This window comes from Rattus rattus, chromosome 3 (genome assembly GCF_011064425.1).
Source record: "Rattus rattus isolate New Zealand chromosome 3, Rrattus_CSIRO_v1, whole genome shotgun sequence".
NCBI lineage: Eukaryota > Metazoa > Chordata > Mammalia > Rodentia > Muridae > Rattus > Rattus rattus.
The window spans coordinates 133,895,648-133,923,010 of NC_046156.1; the positions used below are offsets into that span (position 1 = coordinate 133,895,648).

At 38.7% G+C, this 27,363-nt stretch overlaps 1 protein-coding gene across 2 annotated transcripts; it reads left to right on the forward strand.

Moving 5' to 3' along the window:
• The first annotated feature begins 952 nt into the window (after positions 1-952).
• Positions 953-27,363, forward strand: Cpa3 (carboxypeptidase A3). 2 transcript variants are annotated; one of them, XM_032896800.1, is made up of 11 exons: positions 953-1,021; positions 1,134-1,209; positions 3,989-4,113; positions 15,101-15,203; positions 15,309-15,410; positions 16,960-17,061; positions 18,635-18,745; positions 20,607-20,697; positions 21,823-22,025; positions 23,310-23,394; positions 26,996-27,363. In XM_032896800.1, exons 1-11 carry the CDS (start codon positions 954-956, stop codon positions 27,181-27,183), a joined length of 1,254 nt encoding a protein of 417 aa, XP_032752691.1. In that variant the 5' UTR covers position 953; the 3' UTR covers positions 27,184-27,363. The 2 variants fall into 2 exon arrangements, with proteins under 2 accessions (XP_032752691.1, XP_032752692.1); XM_032896801.1 differs by having other exon boundaries at positions 954-1,021; positions 16,960-17,065; positions 18,639-18,745; positions 26,996-27,183.

Here is a 27,363-nt window from a genome sequence, read left to right on the forward strand (position 1 = left end):
GAGGAAGGGGAGGGGGAGAAGGACGAGGAGAAGGAGGAGGAGGAAGACAAGGAGGAAAAGGAGGAGGAGGAAGAGGAGAAGGAGGAGGAAAAGGAGAAAGACAAGGGGGGAAAGGAGAAGGAGGAAGAGAAGAAGGACAAGGAGAAGGAGAGGAAAACAAGGGGGAAAGGAGGAAGAGGAAGAGAAGAAGGACAAGGAGAAGGAGGAGGAGGAAGAGGAGGAAGAGGAGAAGGGGGAAGAGGAGGAGGAGGAGAAGAAAAAGGAGGAGGAGGAGGAGAAGGAGAAGGAGAAGGAGAAAGGATAATTTGCATAAGACTATGCACCAAAGTGTTGTGGCAGTTACTCAAATTCATTTGAGGTTATAAATGTAACTTTTAAAACATAGGATAGAGGCCAGTGCAGAGAGTCAGTGAGTAAAGGCACTTGCCACCAAGATCCATGACATGAGTCCAATCCCCAAAGACCCACATGGTAGAAGGATAGAATATGTTTTCTATGTAAGTTATCCTCTTTCTCCACACATACGTCACAGCGTGCACAAACTCCACTTCAAACACATACTAGCAAAAAATTAAGTACATTTATTTTTTCTACTTAAAATCTATGAATAGGTTTCATCTGCTGTTTAATTCAAGCTTACTAGGAGGTTAGTATTTTAGAACAAACAGAGTTAAGTTACTGTCTTACCTCTCTGAATAGGCTCATCCTATCACCTTGGCACTACTTGCTAAAGGGATTTTCTTCCTAATCTTTTTCAGAGAAGTGTATATTTCCTATTATTAAGAAAGGAGAAAGAAACCTGGATATTCACATGCCTACCCCCCTCCCAACTGTAAAAATATGAGAGAGAAGGACTGTTCATGCCCGGAAACCCCAGAGGAAATCAGTTGCTCCTTGAGATAAAAGCCAAGGTATAAAACCCGTAAAGGGGTCAGATCAAGCAAAGAAAAACCATGAGGTCCTTCTTGCTTATGGGGGTCATCTATTCCACACTTGCAATTGCTCCTGTTCAGTTTGACAGGTAAATTTCCCTTCCTATGGTTGTCTCTGGGTGAAAAGAAGAATTAAGGAATATGTCTTTAAAAGTCACTGAGCTTTTGTTTCTTTGGTTTCTGTCTTTTATCTACATAAAGGGAGAAGGTATTCCGTGTGAAACTCCAGGATGAAAAGCAAGCAAGTATCTTGAAGGACTTGACCCAAACCATTGAGGTAAAACACTCAGAGGGGTCTTACATCTTTCTTTTCTATTCTCTAAGAGATAATCCTTTGATTTTGTCTTCAATGCCCATGGGCTATGAAAGGTTGACAAACAGCGAGAAATGACAGGAACCATTGGTAGAACTCAGCCAGGAGCCAGCACCTCCCTTAGTTTTGTTTCAATGGTTCACTGATTTTCCTTCTGGCTTTATAAGCAACAGCTCCTAAGCAAATCTGTAAAACAAGGGGCATTCTGGGTGCCTTTCTCATTGTCTTCTTTCACTCCTGTGAATCCCCCCACCCCCAACATCCACTCCAGTTTCTTCTGGTGACTTCTGTTCAAGTATAATCTGATGAGAGTAAAGTACTGGCTTGCCAATAGTGAGTACACTTTCAAAAGAAATCCTTAAGTGTAAAGCAGTATCTTAAAATCCAACAGAAAAGAGAGCATTTTTTTCTATCATGGGTTCAGCCACTCCTTTTACACAAGTCACCTTGTCCCAGTCACCTTACTCTTATGCCATGTTCACCATCAGACTTACAATGTAACACTCTTAAAACAGAGAACCTGACCTAGGAAGATAATAACTGAAACCACTCACATTACACCTCGGATTTAAACCCAGAGCCAAGCCTGGCTTTCATTCCAATCACTCTCTTCAGTCAAACCAGTCAAAAGTTCTGCATATTCTAATTCCTAAATATTCTTCACATCCACACGATCAACACCCCTGTGCTGCTCTGGCCTGTCTCAGACTGGAACAATTCCGGTGTCTCTTCACTAGAACACCAGTGTCCAGCATTTTTGTTCTGCCTCCCACAAAGCCACGTGTTCACTGCGATCTTTAAACTTGACAACTGTGCTTCCTCATTTGAAAATGTCCACAAGGGCAGCATGTTCTTCAAAGCCAGGTGTAAGGGTTCAAATCCTAGTTCTATAGTGGCTTTGTGGCCCTTAGAAGTTACAGAAGCCACTGCCTGTAACATGTAGCTGATCATCGCCTGCTCTCCAGTCATAGGAGCATCACTAAGTAGGCACAGTAACAAATATCACAAGGGACTTCTGTGAACAAAAGCTATGAAAGCCTTTGGGGGTGATTAGTGTGGCCAGAGACCTCCATGATTTGCCATATGGATACTCTTTTTAGTCCCCAGCTCCTCTTCTCTGTTTCCTGCCCCTGGAGATCCACAGACATCACAACTTCACCCACCTTATATCCCTTTTTTTCACAAAGAATGTTATTTCTAATTCTTTATCTGGCTAAGTCTTCCTGTTTCTACAAGACAGATCAGTCCATTGCTCCAACAGGAAACTGCCTTGTTCTTTTTGTAAGGCTACCCTGCTCGTTCCTCTGCTACTAGCTAACATGGTGGAAATATTTGTGTGCAGCTTTGTCAGGTACACACAACCTCCTCTTATAACTTCCCTATGGGGCTCTTCTGTGACACACCTATATGCTTGCTACTTAGTATTCACAACAGTCCTTAGAGCATGAAATCCTTCCTCCACACTTTCTTGCTATAGCACAGATACTGTTATTATGGTATCTAGCCTATAAACTAACTCCTGATATGTACAACTTGTTCTACGATGTTTCAAAGTAAACAGATGTGTTGATTGGTTCTTAAAAAAACTCATGTTGTCCCATAGTGGACTGCCCAAAACCTGAAATGTGTTGTAACTAAGAGACATCCACAGTGACTTGGACCACACCTCAATCTCAGTGTAATGGCAGAAACTGAGCAGCTCCCTCACATCTCCCAGGTGGGGTGTGATGGCAGAGACTGGACATCATCGTCACATCTCCCAGACTGGGAATTTGTACTTCACTGGGTTTCAAAATTGACTATGATTTTAAAGAAACTCAAGAGCTGGAACCTTCTCGAACTATTTTAACATAAATGCTGTTCTTGTGGGCTCATGCGTTAAATTTGCTGAAATTTCCAGGTATGGGAATAAAGCAACCAGGACATCAGCACTCACGATATCTCAGGACATATGTCCACCTCACTACATCTATAGCACCCACCAAGGAAGCCGGGTGACCACATTTTTAAAATTAAAGCACACTGAAAAATAATGTTTCAGTGTTTTGACCAAGGACATATTACTAAAATAGAAAAAATTAAAAACAAGATTAATAAATTGTACCTTCTTGTCAGCTATAAACTTTACCAGAATTCTAAAATTCACAGGGAAATTCATGGGACAAGCCAAAATATCATAAAAGCTAAATTACTGTCAAGTGTGGCCAAATCAATTATTAAATAATCATGTTGATACCCAGTAAAACATGATTAATCAAGGGTTGTCTCTTTTATTTGCTCTGATAAATGCATTATTCCAAAATGTTAGTTAGTACGAATGATTTCTTTCCTACTACTTTATAGTCAACAGCTCTTAAATACATTTGTTTTTAAAAAAAGATTCTCATTAGCTTATTAGTTACACAGAACCCTACACCCCTTTATGCTGCACAATGCACGGCCAGTGTAGGTCTAATACCTATATGTACTATAGAGCGCTTCCTCTCCTGTGTGGGGGAGCCTATAGATACCCATATAAAAGCAGAGGCCAAAGAAATTAACAAATGCCTTTATCACTCTAGCTTATTCCTTTGAGAATGTATTTCTTACTGAACCCAGCAACCAGCAAGCCCCAAAACAGAATCCTCGTGTTTTTATACCCCAGATTTCTAAAGGTACAGGTATACAGCTACACTCAGCATCTTAAAATTCATACGTGTTTGGCAAACAAACAAGCACAGTTATCAATGGTCTTGTCTTGTAGCTTGACTTCTGGTATCCAGATGCTATCCATGATATTGCTGTTAATATGACTGTGGATTTCCGAGTTACTGAGAAGGAATCTCAGACTATCCAGTCTACCTTGGAACAACATAAAATGGACTATGAGTAAGTCCTGTGCAAATATCCATCTATATTTCATAGAGTTTGGGTAACCTTAAAATCTTTAGGATTTTTTTAAAAAGTCCTTGAGGTATCAGGGGTTGGATTTTATACATGAGCGCACTAAGTTTTCATCATTTCCAAACCTCTCTCCATCCTCCAACTCTTCCTGTGTCCTTCCATTTACACCCTCTGGAATTCATGACTTCATCTTCTATAATCATTATTGATACACACACAAGCATACCCTTACTGAGTCTACTTAGTGTTCCTTGTATGTATGTATGTTTAGGGATGACCACATGGGACTATATAAGCTGAAGAAAACTGATAATCCCTTCTTCAGCAGTTATCAGCTTCTTGTAGATCTTCATCTAGTGGTGGGTCTTGTGATATTTGTCCCATCCACGTTAACATGTTGACTTGTATGGTTATGATGAAGATATTGTATAGGCAGCTATATTGTTGGGACTTCATGAATTTTGTGGCAAACCCGTTGTGTCTAGAAGTCACTGTCTCACATTGGGAGTCTGGGTCCTCTGATTCTTACAGTCCTTCTCTCTCTTCTAAGATGTTCCCCAAGCCTTAGGTAAAACTAGATGGTCAAACTGAGGCAAAGAGGCCCACAGTCACCTATTCTCTTCAATGGTGACCTGTCCAGCCATGAACCTTTCTAAGTTTCCATCTCTTGCAAAATGAAGCTTCTTTGGTGAGAGGTGAAAGGTAAATCTATCTATCGGTGTATGGATAGCATATGGGTTTAGCCTATAGTAAGAAGCTATATTGATTTAGGAAATTGGCAGTAATGGGTTGTTCTCTAGGTCAGTGGTTCTCAACCTACTATGGCTTCTTTAGCAAACCTGAATTTCCAAAAATATTTACACTACAATTCATAACAGTAACAAGGTTATAGTTATGAAGAAGCGACAAGAATAATTTTATGGTGGGGGTCACCATAACATGAGGAAATGTATTAAAGGATCATAGCATTAGGAAGATTGGGAATGTCTACTCTAAGGTTTATGACCTCTCCAACCATGGGTCTACAGTACCAGGCATGAATTCCCTCCTACTGAATGGGCTTAAAGTCCAACTAAACAGCTATTGTTCACTCTTAAAATAAAAGTGCAATTGGCTGGACAAGGTGGCACATACCTTTAATCCCAGCTCTATGGAGGTATAAGCAGGAAGATCTCTTTGAGTTCAAGGACAATCTGGTCTACATAGAAAATTCCAGGACAGCCATGACTACATAAGAGACAGAGTAGGTACTGTCACAAACCCCACCAAAAAAAGAAAGCAAGGAAGGAAGGAAGGAAGAAAAAAGAAGAAAGAAAGGAAAGGAAAGGAAAGGAGTGGAGAGGAGAGGAGAGGAGAGGAGAGGAGAGGAGAGGAGAGGAAAGGAAAGGAAAGGAAAGGAAAGGAAAGGAAAGGAAAGGAAAGGAAAGGAAAGGAAAGGAAAGGAAGATAGAATGTGGCTAAGATAATCGTCACTATTGTGCCACTGGGGATATCTTGCCTTACCAGATGGTCATTGTTAAGGGTGAATAGGTTTACAACCAGGTAGACTTGTTGAATATCTCTCTCCTGTAGCAGCCTGCAATACACCCCCTGATATTGTAAAAGGATCACCTCAGGAAAAATGTTTCCACATCAGTTTCACCTCAATGATACTAAGTCCTGTGTCTGAAATGTATAGTGTCTTCAGTAACATGCTCTTACCTTCAAGTTCTGGGAAGCAACCAAGGGAAATGGTAATAGCCTATATTGTTTTTGGGCAGGTGGGGGGTGCCTTGGACCCCTTGACCAACAGCACTGGGGTTTTGTGGATCTGCGGCTCCTTGCAGGGGACCATTATCACTTCATGTGGCAGAATTCCACTATTATCTCTGTGGGTGTGTTTAAGTAAGTTTATAAAACAATGTTTTTTCCCTATGGCTTTTTCTTTATTTTTTTTTTTTTATTAACTTGAGTATTTCTTATATACATTTTGAGTGTTATTCCTTTCGGTTTCAGGCAAACATCCCCCCCCCTCCCCCTTCTTTATGGGTATTCCCCTCCCCATCCTCCCCCCTTCCCCCCCCAACAATCTAGTTCACTGGGGTTCAGTCTTAGCAGGACCCAGGGCTTCCCCTTCCACTGGTGCTCTTACTAGGATATTCATTGCTACCTATGAGGTCAGAGTCCAGGGTCAGTCCATGTATAGTCTTCCTTAGTCCCTGGAAGCTCTGGTTGCTTGGCATTGTTGTACATATGGGGTCTCGAGCCCCTTCAAGCTCTTCCAGTTCTTTCTCTGATTCCTTCAACGGGGGTCCTATTCTCAAATCAGTGGTTTGCTGCTGGCATACGCCTATGGCTTTTTCAAATACTCTTGGTGTTCTTTATCTGTCCTTTCTCCTTCTATCCTCCTTGGGTAAGCACGTTTCCCTATTTATTCCCTTCTCCCTTTCTACTTTACTGACTTCTGCAATTATTCTAGGTTATGTACTCACATCTAAAGAGTTGGAACTCGGTATCACAAATAGAAGAGAGCATATGGCATTTGGCATTTATCCTCCTGGGTCAGGGTTACCTCATTCAGTAAAATACTTTCCTGTTCCATCCATACAATGGAACTAGTTTTAAATTGGGCCTGCTAAATACTGAAGTGCTATCTATACAAGATAAAATTCACAGTTTCTTTCAGACTACTGGAGTATGTTTGTAGAGGCGATAGGGTTATTGACAGTTCACACTCTATTTTACATGTGCTCTAATCTGCTCCATAAGCAGAGAGTTCAGACGTGAACTAGCAGTAGCCTGAGCAAGGGCACAACACTATCACTGATTAGAAGTCAGCCCAGGGTACATAAGCTATGTGAGCTATGGATAGTGGCCAGCACTCTGTGTAAGTGTGTGTGTGTGTGTGTGTGTGTGTGTGTGTGTGTGTGTGTCCATTCACACATATCAAATAGAAAGAGAATATAATTAATCAACCAATCATAGTCTAGGAGAGAAAACTGACCTCATCAAAATAAAAATGAAGCACTAGAACAAGATTTAAACTGCAGAAGAGACACTTTTAAAATAACTGAAGTTACAAAATAACTCATTCTGCTCCACAGAATAGTAAAAGGGACTTACAATTGACTGAACAACAACCATGAGCCATATATCAGTCTGAGTCTCGGGGCCATGGACACACACACACAAAGACCCTTATGGTGAATATCATAAACCAATTCACAGTTTAGAAAATAAACTTGAAACACTCTGATGGCACTGGGGGACACCGTTATAACCTCAACTTTCTGTTGTCATGTTAAACACCAGTAAACACTACCTCTTTCTTTTTGAACTTCCTATATCATATTTCACTGTAGACCTTAATGATTTAACTCAAAAGGGCTTTTTCGTCCTGCTGAGGTAAAAATTATTAATGTCTATGATGTATTGCATAGTGAGGTGAATTGTGACTCACTATAGCTTAAATAGATTTATGATAATGTATAGTATCATAAACACATTATTGCTTGAAATGATAAGGAAATGCATTCATTAAAAAAGTATGAAGACATTTGTATTCCTAGTTTTTAAAATAAAAATATTATTGTAATAATTATAGATCACCATTTTTGGTTTTGTTGCTTCAAGAAGATTATCATAGTAATAAGGAAATGTAAGCATTTAAGCTTACAATTAACATGCTTGTATATGCTCTTCTACATTTTAATAAATGGGACTATAAAAATCGAACAAGTACTTTGCAGAATTCTCAGATTTCAGTACCAAGGTTAGAGGAAACCCCTAGGACATTCTGGCTTCCATTATTACACTACATTCAGCTGGCAGCTTGATCTTTTCATCTGAAAGAATTGGCTCCTCCCCTCTAAATAATGCTGGTCACTGGGTCTCTAGACTTGTGGGGGTCCCTATAAACACTATGGCTGGCAGAGAAATGATGCTTATGAGGCAAGAAGGAAAGAAATCCAGTCCAACGAGACTTAGCAGGTCTGGGTTCAAACTTCTGGAGTCTGACCCTGAGCTGTTTATTTTCGATATATTTAAGCATAGTACAACGTTGGAAAATAGTTTCCTTGTGACAATTATTATAATAACGTTTAAGGCATGACTGCATCAAAATTCCTTTGCAAATTACCTGTGATGTCTTCCATAAAAATAGGTTCTATTGGCTGACAAACAATGCTCAGATTAAGGGTCTAGGAAATAAGGGTCTGGGATAAGCATAATAGTAAATTATTTTGCAGAGTACATGGGACTTCTCTCATAAGAATTGGTTTAATTGACTGAGAACCAACCCTCAACCGTCTGGGGGATTTGAATGAGGCTGGGTTCTACAGTAGCAAAGGATCACTGGATTATAAACTACATCCAGCTTTCTGGACAGAAAACAAGTGTAAATGCTTTCTGTTACATAAAAAATCACGTGTGAGTTAAACATTACTGGTTTCTCTAGTGCTATCTGTGAGAACAAAACCTCATGCCCTCTACATAGATTCACTGCATAACAGGCTTCTCACTTGTGATTTGTGCTCCAGTGGCTACCCTTCAATTTACCTAATTAATAGAGACCTGATATCAATCCCTAGTATTAATTAATTTTCACACAAAGTACCCAGCCCAAACTGAATTCTAGCCCAGCCGAATTCTATAAAATCTAGCTTGAACAGCAGGATCGAAAAACAACAAACAAACAAAAAAAGACTTCCATTTTCCAAAAATGAAGACTTCCATTTTCCTTATTACCATTCTAATGGAGATGAATAGCGCAATGCTTAACATGACCTTAGACAGCCAAGTGAATCAGTGGAAGACTGAGGCAAGGGGCCAACACCACAAATTTAATCAGATGCCTGTCTTTCTCCTCTCGGGTCCTCCAGGCCTCTCTCATCTGAAATAGTCCTGACTCTATAGAGGTGTGAATGAGATCCTCACAAATGTCACTTCATCCCAGATAGTTTCTTGCTTCCTGCATCAAGAAGCAAAATGTGACACTATTTATAGACTTATCTATCTATGACTGGGTTTCTAGAAAGTGTCTCAATTTAGCTATAGACATGGGAAAGTCATGTGATTAAATACCTTCCTCACAAAGGTAAATATAGAAGGTGATCTGTAAAGACAAAAACCATTTAAAACTCTACATTCAAGGACATAATTTATTTGCATGTGAATTATGTGCATTTCTTGGTGTTAGTCACAGAAGAGAGTTCTAGAACAAAAAATGTCAATTTTTGTTCAAGACACCAGGCCAACAAGACCATAGAAGCTAGCTTGATAAGATAATTCACTTAAGCACTCTTTGTTAAACAGTGCACACACAAACCATTATTCAGTTTAAAGGATCAATACCTAATAGCTATTAATTTTCAGAAAATTCAGCTACTAAAGTAGACTTGATTTTAAAGTACCATACATGCTTAGTTCCTTGTTATTTATACTTTTACACAATTATAAAAAGCAAAATCTAAAACACAAATAATGAGTATATACTAACAATCCCAAAGAGACCGGCACATGGGTATTGGAAGGAAAATGCACATACTGGACGGGGTATCAGGGGTATACACACCATTTCAACTCAACTCTTAAAACTCTGAGTGATTTTATGACTTTTTCATATTGAGATTGCCTTTTCTTTGATCAAAAGTTAAAGTTGGAAAATAAAGTTATTCATAAAAATTAATTTAGAAACCAGCTGTTAATACAATAAAACTCAAATGGTACAATAGAATAAAATGCTAGTAAGAACTACCCAAGATTACATGGAAATGCAAGTTAAAATGTACAAACTCCCACAGTAACATTCAACACTCTAGGTCAACGGTTGATTACCTAATAATGCTCATACACATACAATTCACGCTCTGCATCCACCCTGTTGAATGATTGTTTCAATCAGTTAAAGCTAACGATTTACTCTGTATACTAGTTCATTCATTTCTCTTCCTGCTCTGCAGACACTTCTACACATTATCTGCTCAAGCATATAACAAGCTTGTGAGCTTGACTGCAAGAACTAAAGATGTATTGATCATGGGAAAAACTAAACTAAACTAAACTAAAACAAACAAAAACAGAAGAGTGTGGTAGGTGTGAAGGGGGAACGATTCTGAATCAAAGCTGCTTGCATTCAGGCTCACCCCAATCAGGTGTTTGGCACTATTTAAAGTAGGGTTAATAAAGGGAGCTGCTTCACATGGTTTCCATGAGGAGAAACTGGTTCTGTATGGCTGGTTCCTTTTATTAGCTCAGGAGGAAAGGCCATTTATATGTATGAGTATATGAGCCCCCCCACACACACACACACACACATTCAGTGCAACAGAGAACTGAAGGCTTCTATCAGATATTCTTCCTCCCTCTAGAGAACAAGTCTAATGCCATAATGTTTATTTTCAATATATGATATGCCACAGACATTAAGGAATCTATGTCAGCAAATCCAGAGTGTAATACCCATGGTAACCCAATTAGGAGATTGCCAAATTCAATTGTGAAGAAACCTAAAGGGGCTGGGGATTTAGCTCAGTGGTAGAGCGCTTACCTAGGGGCGCAAGGCCCTGGGTTCGGTCCCCAGCCCCGGAGGGAAAAAAAAAAAAAAAAAAAGAAACCTAAAAACATATTTTTAAAATAGGTCTGCTATAACATGAGCTCCAAGAGTCCAGACCAATTGTACAAAACACCCAACAATGATGTCATCTCTCTCACATACACATGCACACAGACACACATGCATACACATATACATAGGAACACACAGATGCATACATGCCTACTCATGCTCATAGCAGTGAAACACTTGCCCATACTTCTCTAATATTTCTTTTTTTAAAGATTTATTCATTTATTATATATAAGTACACTGTAGCTGTCTTCAGATACACCAGAAGAGGGCATCGGATCTCTTTACAGATGGTTATGAGCCACCATGTGGTTGCCAGGAATTGAACTCAGGACCTCTGGAAGAGCAGTCGGGTGCTCCCAACCGCTGAGCCATCTCTCCAGCCCTCTAATCTTTCTTTGATACTCTCTAAAAGTAGCCTTAAAATTGAAGTCCATCTGGCCCCTTCTCAGAACCAAGTGGAGGCTCACTGACTTTGAAAAACAAAACTTCCAAGGGAAAGGGAGGACTGGAAAACCTTACCAAAATTTCTAAAAGCAATGAAGACTATGACCTAATGGCCTTGCACAAAGCTCTCATCCTAAAAACTAAGGCACTATTATGCAATGGTTCTGACTATGTCAACAGAGTCACACATCATAGGTTCAAATTTTCAACTCAAGTGCTTTAGGTTATGGCAGTTTTGAAACAGATTTAAGGTCCTCCAGAACCCTATATATAAGAAGTAATAATAGTGCACAACCACTGTTGCTGATAACATTGACAAGATATAAGCACGGTATCTGATACAAAATAAAGACTTGATAAACATCACCTGTGTATATTATTAAATCCACAGTAATACATCATTATCATTTTTCTTCATTTAGAATTAGAATACTTTTCAAACAGAGTAGATGAATCTAGGAAATAATATTTGAGAGAAGTAACTTGATTCCCTCTGCTAAACCTGGCTTCAAGCTAGTAGAAGGGCTCAAAAAAAATTACATCTGCCACTAGGTCATAATTCCCAGTATAAGGCTTAACTTGTAGTCCATATCACCAATCGTCTGGTATTGTCATGCATTTGTGTAAAGACTGATTTGTCACTTACATAGTTTTAATTTTTGCTGTTGCTATCATGAAAGCCAAATCAACCAGTGTTAAGTCTAAAAATTCTCTTTGATATAAGGTTCAACTTCTCATAAGAAATCATGTGTAAGAGGTATAGATCACTGAGTCACATGACTACAGATAATAAAATTTAGTTAAAGTGTATTAACTCTGTTCAGTGGTTATCAACTATGAAATTCACCTTCACTGCTCTAGGTTCACTGGATAACTAAGGAATGTTGAGGATGTCTCACCACCTATTCACAGATCTTCAAAATCTTGGGTGATATATTTAGTCCCATTACAAAAGGGAGAAAAATGAGGGTCAGAAAAGTACTTAAACTGCTCAAGGTCACATTTACCATCAAGCAGAAAACTAGGGTTCAGAATCAAAAGCATTTGAACATAAGCTGGTGTTATTTTATTAGATCACTAAGTAAATGATTGCAGATGGTTATTAAATGATTACACAGCACATTTTAAAAAAACATATAGCACCTTCCCGAATTCAGGTAAATGGAAAATGTCATCTCATCAGCAAAAGCAGAACACTGTCTTTTAATAGATTTAACAAGAAGTAACATAATCCAGACATGAAGATCATTTCCAAAAGTTTTCAATTTGTTCTTTTAAATATTGTTTGAAATGTTTCTATCCTAATGAGCCACTCCCTGTGTCTTAGAATAGAATATATTGATTAGTTCATTAAGAAAACATTGTCATTTTAATCATGATTTTCATAATGTGTTGTTAGAGAGTGAAGTCCTCATAGACTACAGTAACTACCAAGATGTATTGGACCATGTGAACCAACATGTAGGACAATGTGCTCACTATGTCCTGTTGTCAAATAGATTGACCCAATATGGTTTGTTTTTAAGCAAGTCATTTCCCAGTAATTCATTCTATCTATTCCTTTTATGTTAACCATGGATTTTAAGACTATGTAAAAGAAGCAAAATGAAACACTTCTAAAGCTTCTATAGCTGTAATATAGTATTTAATACACTCAGGAATCAGTAATAGACATCAGTAAAGGCCATCTAAGTAGACTCAATTAAATCAATCCCAAGTGTCATTCATGTTTGCTAATGAGAAATAGGTTTTTCTATCAAGAGGAGAAATTTTTAAAAAAGAAGAATGCCCTCTTCTAGTTCTATTATTTGCTATGTTTTGATAACTTAATCAACACAATAAAGCAATGAAATAGTAATAGAAATAGTAATAGTAAATAGTAAGTTTAAAAAAGAAGATGCAGTTACTCAAAGAGAAAGTAAGTGCATTTGGATATATATCTGAATATATAATTAATATTTAAAAGTAAAATGTCAATAAAAGTTTAAAGCCATTAAGATAAATGTAACCAAAACAAATATATTCCATATGAATAATAACCAATGTAAAAGTTTACTAGAGACAATGCTACTTATAAGACTAGTTTAAAATACATGAAATGATAATCAAAATATATAAAATTCTGCTGAAGTATCAAAACAAGTTAGTCTGATTTTAGCAAAACTCTTCTCAAACTTATCCATAGTTTAATATCGAAATTTCTATCAAGAAACCACTTTTCTGATGATTTTATTTTCTTAAATTATTCTAACAAAAATTTTTTTTGAAAATAAGAACAGGGGTTGGGGATTTAGCTCAGTGGTAGAGCGCTTGCCTAAAGGCCCTGGGTTCGGTCCCCAGCTCCAAAAAAAAAGAAAAGGAAAAAAAAAAAGAAAAGAAGAACAGGAAGGTGGTATACCCCCATCATTGAAATTTATCATATGTAAGGACAGTTTCTACCCAGGAATTTAAGAACAAGTTCATGAACCTGGGTAGTAATTGACAAATAAGCAAAAATGCATTCAAATATCTGTGCATATTAAACTGCACATTTGAAACAAAGCTGAAGCATCCTGGGTTCTAATCCCCAACTCCAAATACAAAGACATTTTAACTACAGGACTACATTGTGGGTGGGTGGGTGGGTGGGTGGGTGAAGGAGTTCACTGATGAGTCTGACTATCTGAGTTTGGTCCCAGAAAACCAAATGGGAGAAGAGAACTGACCCTGGTAAGTTGCCCTTGACCTGAGCACTCACACAAAATAAACAAACAAATAAATAAATGTTAAAAAGTTACAAGTTATAAATATATAATCTTTCTGGGTGATAATTTCCTCAGTGATTAAGTGGTAATAATATTGGCAGGATTAAAAATGTATATGAAGTAGAATCTGGCCCATATTAACCAAATTTAGGACAGAGTAGAAGAAAAAACTGAAGGGTAGGAAGTTTGATGTGTTTGGGAGAAGTCTAGGATAGGGATCAGAGCTGAAAATTAAACACAGGCAGACCTCAGGTAGCCAGTTATTCTCCCGTCTGTGAGATCTTGAAATGGTGAAATGGGTTGACTCAAGAAGAGGTGAAGATTGAAAGTGGAGGTGTAAACTTTTGACACCAGCAGTGTCACCCTCCTCATAACTTTTCTTGACTCTTCACCCTCTCTAAAGCACCCTAGCCATATTCTACCTCTATCATTAGACAAGGTGTTTGAACACAATGTAGGTCAAGTTTAATCAATATAATGAAGTTTAAAACATCTCTTATGAAGAAAAAGTAACTTGATGTACTTAAAAGCTTAGGGAAATACTTGGTTTATGCTAAGTTCTAAGTCACTGGTTGTTTTACAATCATTGTTATTCAAGCTTCATCCCAAGCATCATACGCTAAAGTCATGCAATTCCATTCTGTAGATATGTGCACTGCTGCTTGTGATATGGGTATTCACATGTTTGCTTTGGGAAAGTATAAGAACATTATAGTGATAAACTATGGATCAGGTTATGATTTCAAACATGCTGCTATTGTACTGTAAAGGAAAAAGGCCATGAATATCATCAATTTTATTTAACTAAATGTTAAATGCTATTATTTAATCATATAACCAATATAAGATTTATTGGTGAAATATTTTACATACAGACTCTTCAAATTTTCATGCATAAGGTACATTTACCACAATCTCTACTTCAGGAAAAAGCTGTTTGAAGTTCTGGGTAGCAACATGAGTCCAAAGCCGTCATGAAGTTCAGCATAGCTCAAATAGATGGGGTGGCAGAAGTCATCCAATGGAGATGCCAAGGGCAGAGAATTGAGGAAGTGGACTTTATTTCAGATAAAGGAAAGGAAAGGGCATTTTCCTGCAAATGAAAGATAAAATGCCCTCTTTCTTATGATAAAATTTTCCTGTGATAAGTGTATTTTATCATTCTTCTGTCAAACAGAATTCTGATACATGACCTACAAGAAGAGATAGACAAACAGTTTGATGTGAAAGAGGAAATCGCAGGCAGGCACAGTTATGCAAAATACAATGACTGGAACAAGGTAGGCTATACAATGTCTATTATCATGTTCGTAAATTACTCCCTTCCTTGTTTGTTATGCAATTTTCCTTTATTTTAATTCTTCAAATTTGATTTTGTTCTTAAGATTGTTTCTTGGACTGAAAAAATGGTAGAAAAACATCCTGAAATGATTTCAAGGATTAAAATTGGATCAACTGTTGAAGATAATCCATTATATGTTCTCAAGGTAAAAATCATTGAAGATCCAGTAATTCGCTTGTTATTTCAAAACATGAACAAGAAAGTCATTTTGTGGCAGCTAAGCTTAATTTGGAATTTAAAAACACATTATTTTTGGAATATTTAAATTCTGAATATCAATTTAAGAACAAAGTATTAAAAAATAAACAAGTACCTGCTGGAGGTTGCAAGCTGAGCAAACCTATTTCACGGGATAGCTGTGTCATAACTCAGTTTGCAGTGTAGCTGTGTATGCACTCCTTTCAAGTCCATTGAAATGGAATGAATCTGGTGAATCAAGTCCCGAAGAGTTAACTGTCGTACATGCGTTAGTCACACCAGAGCAGCAGTTTATGTGCCAGAGCTCAGAGTTAATGCATTGTCAGGTTCTGTACACCCCGAGATCCTGCTCCCTGAGCACCTCATTAATAATTGGGAAGGCATTCACATCTTATGCCTCTATTCACTTAGTGAATATTCACTGGTGGTTTTCAACCACCCAGACAAAATCTGAACTCCATTTAAAACAAAAGCCTTTCAAACAACAGTCTACATACCACACCAAGCCTCAGTCCAGGTTAAATATTTCCAGTGTACAAACTAGCTTTATAATTCATATCTCAACACAGAACATTAATGTTGGAGTAAAAAGACAATAAAGTTTATTGCTATTTTATTTTTGAGGGAAATTGGATATTTTTTGATGCAGACTTTAGTTTGCTACAAGCTGACCTAAAATTCAGGAGTTCTGGGATTCACGTGGCCTCCTGTCCAAGAACAGGTGGTGGGTTTTAAATTTTTTATTGTTTTTATTTAAGTGTGTGTGTGTGTGTGTGTGTGTGTGTGTGTGTGTGTGTGCAGTTACATGCATGGCATGACACATACGAATTTCTAAGAACAACTTAAATTGTCTGTTCTCTCCTTTTTATCATGTGGGTCCTAAAGTCTGAATTCAATCAACAAGTGCCATTATCAAATGAGCCTTCTCACTGGAACTAGATTATGTTTTGTGAAGATGTATTTTATTTATAAAGGATGTATTTGTATGTATGTGTGCATGTATATATGTATATATGTATGTATGTATGCATGCATGCATGCATATGGATGTATACATGTGAGTGAGTACCTAAGAAGGCAAAAGGAGGAAATTGGTTGCCTTGAAGCTGGAGTTCCGAGCAGTTGTGAGCCATTAGATATGGGCACTGTGATCAGAACTCGGGCCCTCTGCAAGAGCAGCAAGTACTTTAACGGCTGAGCTATCTCTCCAGCCCCAGACAGTGTTGTTTTCTGTTTTGTTTGTAGTTTTGTTTGTTTGTTTTTTAAAAACCCTAAAAGCAGCTCTGAACCTTGGAGATTTTCCTGAAAACATATCCTGTAACAGCAGATGCATCATGAGTAGACAGGATAGCTGCCATCGTCTTCCCTGAGGTAGTCTGCACTAGCACTGCTCAGGTTCGACAAGAGACAGGAAAACAATTGCTTGAGAAAATGAACTATTGATTGACGATGGACTAATATTTGAGCTAGTACAATGTAATCTCTTATTTTAATAGATTGGGAGAAAAGATGGAGAAAGAAAGGCTATCTTTATGGACTGTGGCATCCATGCTCGTGAATGGGTTTCCCCAGCTTTCTGTCAGTGGTTTGTCTATCAGGTAAGTGAACCAATCACAACCAACATCTCTCTGACCAGTCTCCAATGCCTGACTGACTGACAACACCCCTTCCCAACTGTGAAGCGCTCCACCTAGTTAGAGAAGCCTACATTTACCTCTGGCAGCTATACAAGACCTGAGTTTTATTCATTCTTGCAGTTTTTATAGAAATTATATCTTCCTTCAAACTCTGTAAACTCCACCCGAGAGTTTACATGAAAGCAACTGACTATTATCCTGTAGTTAAATAGGTAAAACTTGAATCCCCTTTCATATTGCAAACTACAAATTAAATTTCATTTGACTAACTCAGAAATAAACATTTAATTTTGCTTGACATTTAATTGGTCATACATGAATTTAAGATTTTCCTACTAATTTCCTTTCCCTCTCCCTCCCTGTCACCCTCCCTCCCTCCCTCTTGTCTCCCTCCCCCCTTTCTCTCTCTGACACATACATAAACATATACATTTATACACTCTCAAATCACTCACACACACACACACACACACACACACACACACACACACATTTTGTTTATAATACAGGTGTTTCTAAGAGGAATTTTCCAAGAATGGGAAGGGGTTTTGTTTTGTTTTGCTTTGCTTTGCTTTTGAGAATTTTGATAGCCACAGAAATCTCAGATAATTAGAGGAATTTATGCCAGAAAATAGAAGAACTGACAGGTCAATCTCTAAATGTGTGACATTTAAATTTTTATCTTATGATTGCTAAAAACTGAACCAAGAGAGTTGTGATTGCTCAGAGACCTATACCACTACCAAGGGTTTTATTAATTTTCTGAGGTGGGAGAGATGGCTGAGTCAGTAAAGTGCTAAGGACACAAGCATTAGGACCTGAATTCAGCCCTCAGCATCTATGCAAAAATTCTGGGCAGAGCACATGCCTGTAATCCTAGCAGAGGCAAGGGACTGGCAAATGGCAAAGATCCCTGAGGCCTGCTGGCAGCTACTCTAGCCAGATGTCAAGCTCTGGGGTCAGTGGGAATAAAGAGAAATTAAGGGAGTCATCTAAGCTTGTCACCTCTAACCTCACACACACGTGCACACGGGCACACCTGCACACAGGAACACATATGGTTCCTTTGGTTGAAATCATGGCCCAGCAGTAAAGAACATGTTTAGTATGCACAAGAATTTAGGGTGAATGCACAGAACTATAAAGGCGCTCCTCTTCAGTCATTTGTATAACTATTCATGAACTTCTCCAATGCTCCTATCTCCCTGTGCTCAGGGATAATGTATATATCTCTCTGGGCATGAGAGAATGAACTCAAGTACTTGGTGCTATTAATTTCCACTTGGCTCTGTTTCTTCTGTGGATCTGGTTAAACAGGTTACGTCTGGCAGCTTTACGTCTTGATAGTTCAGTGAACCTTTAAATAATGTCTACTTCAGTTCAAGTTCCTGTGTTTAATATGTGGGTTTTTCCTGAAATCTACATGGGTCATTTATTTTAAATCATTTAACCTTGGAAACAACTTAAACAGTGGTAGCTATGGTTCATAGGATCTAGCTTTCTCCATAATAGCCCAACTTTCTATCCCCTCCAGGCAGCCAAGAGTTATGGAAAAAATAAAATCATGACCAAACTTTTGGACCGGATGAATTTTTATGTTCTGCCCGTATTCAATGTAGATGGATACATTTGGTCATGGACAAAGGTATGCTCTACATACAGTTGTTGCACTTAAGTAATATATTAGCCAGTGGCTTTAAAGCACATTTATTGTTGCTTATTAGGTTTAATGTTTGGGTAACTACTTGATTCCCAATTCAGAAAAATTTTTCTATTTTTTTAAAATAAACTTTATTTAATCTCTTATAATTTTATACAGTATATTTTGATCTTAATCGTTCCCCTTTCCCAAAGTCCCATATCCACCCCCACCTTCCTACTTACACAACTTCACGTTTTCTCTGTCTTTAAAAAAAAAAAAAAAAAAAAAAAAAGATTCCTGCTTTTGTTAGCTAACTATTGTTGAGCATGGGGCTTGCCCAGAGTGCTTGAAATACTGCATCATTCTCTAAAGAAAACTTATTCTTCCTCTCCCAGCAGCAACAAAATGTCAGTAGCTCCTCAGTTAGGCATGGACTTCATGCCCACCTCCCTACCCGATGCTGAAATTTTTGTCTGGCTTGAGCTTGTGCAGATTTGGTGTATGATATCATATTACTGTGACTTCACATGTGTATCTGCCCTGTTTTGTCTAAAAAACACTATTATCTGGAACTCACCTACCACCTCTGACTCTTCACAATCTTCCCTATCTCTTTTCCCCATAGATCCCTCAGCCTTGAGGGAAAGATACAATTACAAACATCCCACTTAGGGCTGAGCCCTACTCAGGATGAGCATGCCCATGTTTCTTATGTTCCATTCATTGATCAATTGTGATGTTCTGATTGCACAAGTGTCATTAAAATAATATAAATATTTTCCTGCTTTTTAATGCATGTAATGGTCATTTTCGAACACAAAAAACTTTTTATTGATTATTTTATTTATTTACATTTCAAATCTTAGCTCCCTTCCCAGTTTTCCTTCCACCACCCCACAAACCCCCTATACTCTCCCCCATCCCCCTGCTTCTATGAGGGTGTTCACTCACCCATCCACCCACCTGCTCCTGCCTCAGCGCTCTAGCTGGGTCATTGAGTCTCCTAATCAACCATTTTTAAACTTATTGAAAATGTTCACCCATGATAAAAACATTAAGATTAAAACTATGTATCTGAAAACATTACAAATTGTAGAAAAACAACTTTCCTCGATAATAAAGGAGCTCCAGTTAGCTACAGAGATTTCTTTTTTTTTTTTTTTTTTTTTTTTTTTCTTTTTTTTTTTTCGGAGCTGGGGACTGAACCCAGGGCCTTGTGCTTTCTAGGCAAGCGCCCTACCACTGAGCTAAATCCCCAACCCCCCCCTTTTTTTATGGGTGTTCCCTCCCCATCCTCCCCCTTGCCGCCCTCCCCCCAAAAATCTAGTTCACTGGGGGTTCAGTCTTAGCAGGACCCAGGGCTTCCCCTTCCACTGGTGCTCTTACTAGGATATTCACTGCTACCTATGAGGTCAGAGTCCAGGGTCAGTCCATGTATAGTCTTTAGGTAGTGGCTTAGTCCCTGGAAGCTCTGGTTGCTTGGCATTGTTGTACATATGGGGTCTCGAGCCCCTTCAAGTTCTTCCAGTTCTTTCTCTGATTCCTTCAACGGGGGTCCTATTCTCAGTTCAGTGGTTTGCTGCTGGCATACGCCTCTGTGTTTGCTGTATTCTGGCTGTGTCTCTCGGGAGAGATCTACATCCGGCTCCTGTCGGCCTGCACTTCTTTGCTTCATCCATCTTGTCTAATAGGATGGCTGTATATGAATGGGCCACATGTGGGGCAGGCTCTGAATGGGTGTTCCTTCTGTGTCGCTACAGAGATTTCAAATAAACTTGTAGACGAGTACAGAGGGAATCTGAGGCAGTAACGATGGAAAATGGCAACTGACCGTGTGTACTCACTCTGTTGTCCCTTCTGGCAGGATCGAATGTGGAGAAAAAACCGTTCCAAGAACCCAAATTCCACCTGCATTGGCACTGACCTCAACAGGAACTTCGATGTCTCATGGGACTGTGAGTTGCAGATTTGGTGTCAAGGAATTGGCTTTACATTAGGCTTTGAGTTTAAATAAACCACATACTTATTTCAGCAAAAATAGAGATCTCCTGAGTGCAGACTTCCTTATCTGCTAAATAGAACATAATTATCAATAGCCTAGGAAGGTGTTGAAGGTTTTCTGTGGGAAAGAGTGGGGAGATGTTATGTGTCTATCAAGCTACCACTTACAGAACATTAAAAATGTACAAAAGTCAGGTAACCTGAGCGATCGTGGGTCCTTCCTCTTTCTAATCTGATAGAAGTTGAGAAATAGCAGTGGTTACAACCAATTATTTGTATATGTAGTAATTCTGCAGATGCTTAACAAAGAAACATTTGGGACAGCAGGCAGTGAAAACGTTTAATACAATAACTATTGTCTATCTGCTACTTCCATTTCTACACAAACACAACTTTACATTACACACTTTTGGGGAGACCTCACCTCTTCCCCAACTTGTGCATTTCTTCTTTGTCCAATTTGGGTTTTAAAAGGACACCACATCTTTTAACTCTATTCTACCATAAGAAATGTTGAAATAGCAGCAGCTAAAACTGACTCTCCTGAAAGAAAGTGAAGAAATTCAGTCTCAAGACAGGTGATTTATACCAGTTCTCCAAGAGTCCAGCCTGGAGCTGAATGGGAAATGGTGTGGATCTGGCTCTAAAGCATGAGATGATTGTGGTCTGTTTTTCTTTCTTATTTTTTAATATTTATGTATTTATTATGTATACAATGTTCTACCTGCATGTATGCTTGCATGACAGAAGAGGGCACCAGATCTCATTAGTGATGATTATGAGCCACCATGTGGTTGCTGGGAATTGAACTCAGGACCTGCTGGAAGAGCAGTCTGTGCTCTCAACCTCTCAGCCATCTCTTTAGCCCCCGTGATGTGTTTTTCTATGACCTAGAAAAGGAGGGCAAATTAGGCTAAGAATTCTCCCTCAGACAGTCTGTGTACATATGCGCACAGAGCCTCTAGTGACTGTAACAGGAGACACCTGATGTTTTAAGCGTCAAGTGAAACCACATCAGAAGAGGCAGAAGAGGAGCTGGTAGACAGCACAATCTGATGCCATCCACATTTCTTCTGTAGCTTCCCCAAACACCGACAACCCATGCCTCAGTGTCTACAGGGGACCTGCACCAGAGTCCGAGAAAGAGACGAAAGCTGTCACTAACTTCATTCGAAGCCATCTGAACTCAATCAAGGCTTATATCACCTTCCATTCCTACTCTCAGATGCTGTTATTTCCTTATGGCTACACAATCAAACTGCCACCCAACCACCAGGACCTGGTATGTAACAAAAAAAAAAATCTGTGGTGTGTACATTGACACCATCATTGACTCTCTCTCTCTCTCTCTCTCTCTCTCTCTCTCTCTCTCTCTCATCATCCTATATATATATATCACCTTTGAAGTATGCTGAACTGGCTTCAGTTTGTTTCTTTGCTTCTTTTTTTTTTTCACCTTTATTAACTTGAGTATTTCTTATTTACATTTCGATTGTTATTCCCCTTCCCGGTTTCTGGGCCAACATCCCCCTAACCCCTCCCCCTCCCCTTCTTTATGGGTGTTCCCCTCCCCATCCTCCCTCCATTGCCACCCTCCTCTCAACAATCACGTTCACTGGGGGTTCAGTCTTAGCAGGACCCAGGGCTTCCCCTTCCACTGGTGATCTTACTAGGCTATTCATTGATACCTATGAGGTCAGAGTCCAGGGTCAGTCCATGTATAGTCTTTAGGTAGTGGCTTAGTCCCTGGAAGCTCTGGTTGCTTGGCATTGTTGTTCATATGGGGTCTCGAGCCCCTTCAAGTTCTTCCAGTTCTTTCTCTGATTCCTTCAACGGGGGTCCCGTTCTCAGTTCAGTGGTTTAATGATGGCATTCATCTATGTATTTGCTGTATTCTGGCTGTGTCTCTCAGGAGAGATCTACATCCGGTTCCTGTCGGCCTGCACTTCTTTGCTTCATCCATCTTATCAAGTTTGGTGGCTGTATATGTATGGGCCACATGTGGGGCAGGCTCTGAATGGGTGAGGGTCTTACTGTGTAGTTCAGGGTAGCCTTGAACTCACTATGTGACCCAGCCTCACCTCACACTCACCATCCATCTGTCTCAGCTTCCCAAGTCTAGAATCCAAAAGAAAGGACATACCGTGCTGGAAAGATGATTTTGCTATGTAGAGCACTTGTTCTTGCTGATAACTGGTGTTTTATTCCCACGTGGTGTCTCACAGCCATCTGTAATTTCAGTTCCAGGAAGTCTGTTACCCTCTTATGACCACCATGGGCACCAGGCACCCATGTGGTGCTAGTGCATCCAGGTAGGCAAGAAATTCAAACATTCAAATACATAAAATAAATCCCCAACCTTTTTGAAATAGAAAGGGTACAGAGAGAGAGAACACAATATTATTCCATGTAACTGATCTATTGCACTTTGACAATGTTTTTGCCTAGCCATTTCTCTTACTTTGATCTTCAAGTACTAAATAACCTGTAAAATTGATTTTTAACTCATAGTAAGTATATTTTATTCATACAGCATTCTGTAATCCCTTCTTACTTTCCTCTCCAGCTGAAGGTCTCGAGGATTGCCACTGATGTTCTCTCAAGTAGATATGAAACCCGTTATATCTACGGCCCAATAGCATCCACAATTTGTAAGTCTTTCTGTCATTTACTGTGACTATTTCTGTAAATCTTAGTTGAATACTAAGGAAAAGTATCAAATTTGTAGTTTATAAATTCCAACTTTTACAAGGGATTCTGCATTAAATGTGAACTGAAAGGATAGAGTGTGCCTATCTCCTGAGATAGAGCTGGTGTTTGAAACCAATTACAATGAACTTTTATAAGGCTATAAAATTAAGGCAAATTGTTAAATCAATAGAAGTTTATACCTTAATTCATCTACCTCCCTGTTCTCCAACATCAGTATTTCATATTCAACAGACTTAACAAGAATTCGCTGGGATAGAGGCAATATCTGGTTTCATCAATTCGACTGGAGTTAAATCTTTCTCTTCTTTGGTTATGTCTCAATTCTGGTAGTACCATGTAACTAATCTCTGTGGGTTGTGTATTGCAGTCATTTAGGCATGGACTCATTCTCTTGTCTTTCTGATCTGTTCTTCCTGGTATAGGCAACTGAATCTGTGTGTTAGTGTAGGAAAGCAGATGATAAGATGTGAGTTCTCTTCTTTTGTTTATATTCTCAGCACCATTTCCAATTCTTCAGTATTTTATAGACCTTTATGATTATTGATGTTTTACTTAGATTTCACTTTGTTTGGCTTTTTTATCTCTTATTCTTTATACATTGAATCAGAAAAGTTTTTACAAGGTCAGTTATTTGTTTAGACTTTAAAGCCAGAAGGCTCTCTGACTACTCAACTAGGGCATTATAACTCAAAAGAAGCCACAGATGAAAAGCTAAAATGAGCATAAATATGTTCATATAAACCTTCAATCACAAAAACAGGAGGATATAATTTGCCAAGTCTCAGGCTGTGTTCTGAACACTATCTGTAGTTGTTCATTGACTCACAAGTTGGTCACTGGGCTCAGCACTTGATTCTCATGGTCTAAATTACTCATCACAAAAACACCCCAAAAGATGGACAAGTATAACCTGCCAGTTTCACAGAATGGCAAAGGAATGGCAAAGTCGATGTTATACTAAAACCAAAGTCCTCCCTGCTGTGTATTTGCTTTCCTTATTGAGTTTTTGTGACTCCCCAAGATTTTCTATTGTCAAGAAATTAACAATAACAAAAACATAGTTGTATTTTTGCCAAAGACAAGACTCTGTGAATGAAGATCATTTCTTCTCTTATATTGCTATAAGAGTTATAGTTATAGCTAGCAGGATGTCTCCATCAAACCCCTCCCCTCAGGGCTCAGGGAACACTGTGGAAAAGGAGGCAGAAACAGTGTAAAAGCCTGAATGCATGGAGGGCAGTAAGGAAACAGGTTCTCTAACTCAATAAAAGCAAAGTTCACATGAACTCACAGAGACTGAGACACCTGAATGAATTTGCCCCTAGTCCTCTGTGTATATACCATGGCTCCCAGTTTAGTATTTTTATAGACTTACTGAGTGTGTGAACTCTGAGTCTTGTGCCTTCTCTTGCGTTTTTTTCCTGTGTTTTTCTTCTCCAACTCCAATGTGTTTGTTTCTGTTTTATTTTATCTTGTTTTGTTTTGTTTATTATTATTATCCCTTAGAAGCCTTTTTTTTCTAACTAGAGACAGAACGGGAGTGGATCCAAATGGAAGAGGAGGTGAATAGAAACTTGGAAAAGTAGAAGGAAAGAAAAATGTAATCAGGATATATTATGTGAGGAAAAAATCTATTTTTCAATAAAAGGAAAAAATTAAAGAGTTATAGTTCTAAGTTACCATATGTATAAGTCAGCCTCTCAGAGCCCCTAGCACCACAATGCAGAAAATGGAACAAGAATAGAATTAATCCCTATAAACTTGTGTCCTAACCTATCCAAAGGCATTTGTTTGACTATTTTCCTTTTGAAATAATGGTGATTTTTAAAAATGTAATCTCAGATGCTGAAATAAAAGAATTATCAAGCTTAGACTCTAAACATATGTAAAGAGGGAAACAGACACAGCAAACAGAGAACCTAGTACCTATAGGTCTTCCTTTAAATTATTGCTTAAGGAATCTTTCCAAATACAAAGAAAATAATAGAAAAAACAGTTGGGAAATGCAGAAAGGAAGAATAGCAGACTAAGAGTAGAGGGAAGATAGGTAGACTGGTAAATATTAGAAACATATGCATACATTCATACATAATATAATAATTATGATGAATGGTAAATCAAAAAATTTTATTCCATCAGACATTCAATGTATATGAAGACTTGAGATATCTCACTGCTATTTATCAATGTACAATCTATATGAAACATTTCTAATCTAACTCCACAGGCAGGTTGAAATAAAAAGGGTAAAAACTAATCAAAACGAAGGAGGAAGTTCTGTTAAATATCAGATAAAATAAATATACATTTGTGTTTGAAGAGGCCAGAGGACAACTTCTTACACTATTGTTCTATACCCTTTTTATTTCCTTTTTTTTTTTTTTTTTTTTGAGACAAGGTCACTTTTGGGACCTGAAACTCACCATCTGGCTAGACAGGATGACCAACAAGCTCTGGGGGATCCTCCAAACACTGACATTGCAGACATGAGCCACTATGTCTGACTTTTTTCTGTGTGCACAGGACTACGTTTGCACTGCATGCACTTTACCCACTGAGTCAGATCCCAGTCTTCTACACCAGAAATTCTCATGTCTTGCTTTTTTGTTTTAATAAGAGAAATTTATTTTGAATTCAACTTTCCTGATTCCAGTTCCCTATTCCAATTTGTTGTGTTGATGTGTTTAAGATGGTGTTGCTGTGGGCAGGTGAAGTAGGTCAACAAACTGTCCAACTACCTGCAGCGTTGTACAGGACATGTGTGAATGGAATGAAAAATATCCGTTCCCTAAAAATGCTTAAAAGTCAATTGTATTAATAGAACCCTGAAAAGACAATCAATTCATTGTCACTTGAACCTTGAAAGCAAACCAAAATTAAAAAAGGCCACTGCAACTGTGTCCCATGGAGAACTAAAAGAATTCATCTCTGGCCCTGTGGGATGCAGTGTGGTCAGCTCCTAAAAGGTGTGTCTTAGGTGATAGCTGCTCTCTCACAACCGCAGAACTTATCTATTATGATACTAACTGGCTGCCTAGATGGCAGTGGACAAGGTAAAGCAAACTTTAGCTGTAGACTCCCATACCCTCTTCCCCTGCTTCTATGAGGATGTTCCCACTCCTACCCACCCACTCCAACTTCAATGCCCTAGCATTTCCCTACACTGGGAAAATGAGCCTTCACAGGACCAGGGGTTTTTCCTTCTATTGATGCTGGACAATGGCATCCTCTGCTACATATGCGGCTGGAGTCATGGGTCCCTCCATGTGTACTCATTGCTTGGTGGTTTAGTCTCTGGTGGGGTTTGGTTGGTTGATAGTGTTGTACTTCATATGGTGTTGCAAACCCCTTCAGCTCCTTCAGTCTTTTCTCTAACTCCTCCATTGGAGTCCCCTTGTTCAGTCCAATGGTTAGCTGCAACCATCGTCATCTGTATTAGTAGGGCTCTGGCAGAGCCTCTCAGGAGACACCCATGTTTTGAAAACAAAAAAAGCCTTAGTACTCTCCTCTAATAAAACATTTATTGATTCTGTTTTGCAGACAAGACATCAGGTTCTTCTTTAGACTGGGCTTATGACCTGGGCATCAAACACACATTTGCCTTTGAGCTTCGTGATAAAGGAAAATCTGGTTTCCTTCTTCCAGAATCTCGGATAAAGCCAACATGTAAAGAAACCATGCTTTCTGTCAAATTTATTGCCAAGTATATCCTCAAGCATACTTCCTAATAAATTGCCCTTGGTTTGAAATGTGCTAATTAATCCTTGGGTGGAGCCTTTCCCTGGAAAGACAACCTTCTGCATCACCTGGATCCATCCTTCTCTTATTCATGAAGTCCTGCATTATTTTCTACTTGTTCTTATTTACTCCCAATAGCCCCACAACAATAAAGCTTTAAGTAAATCCAA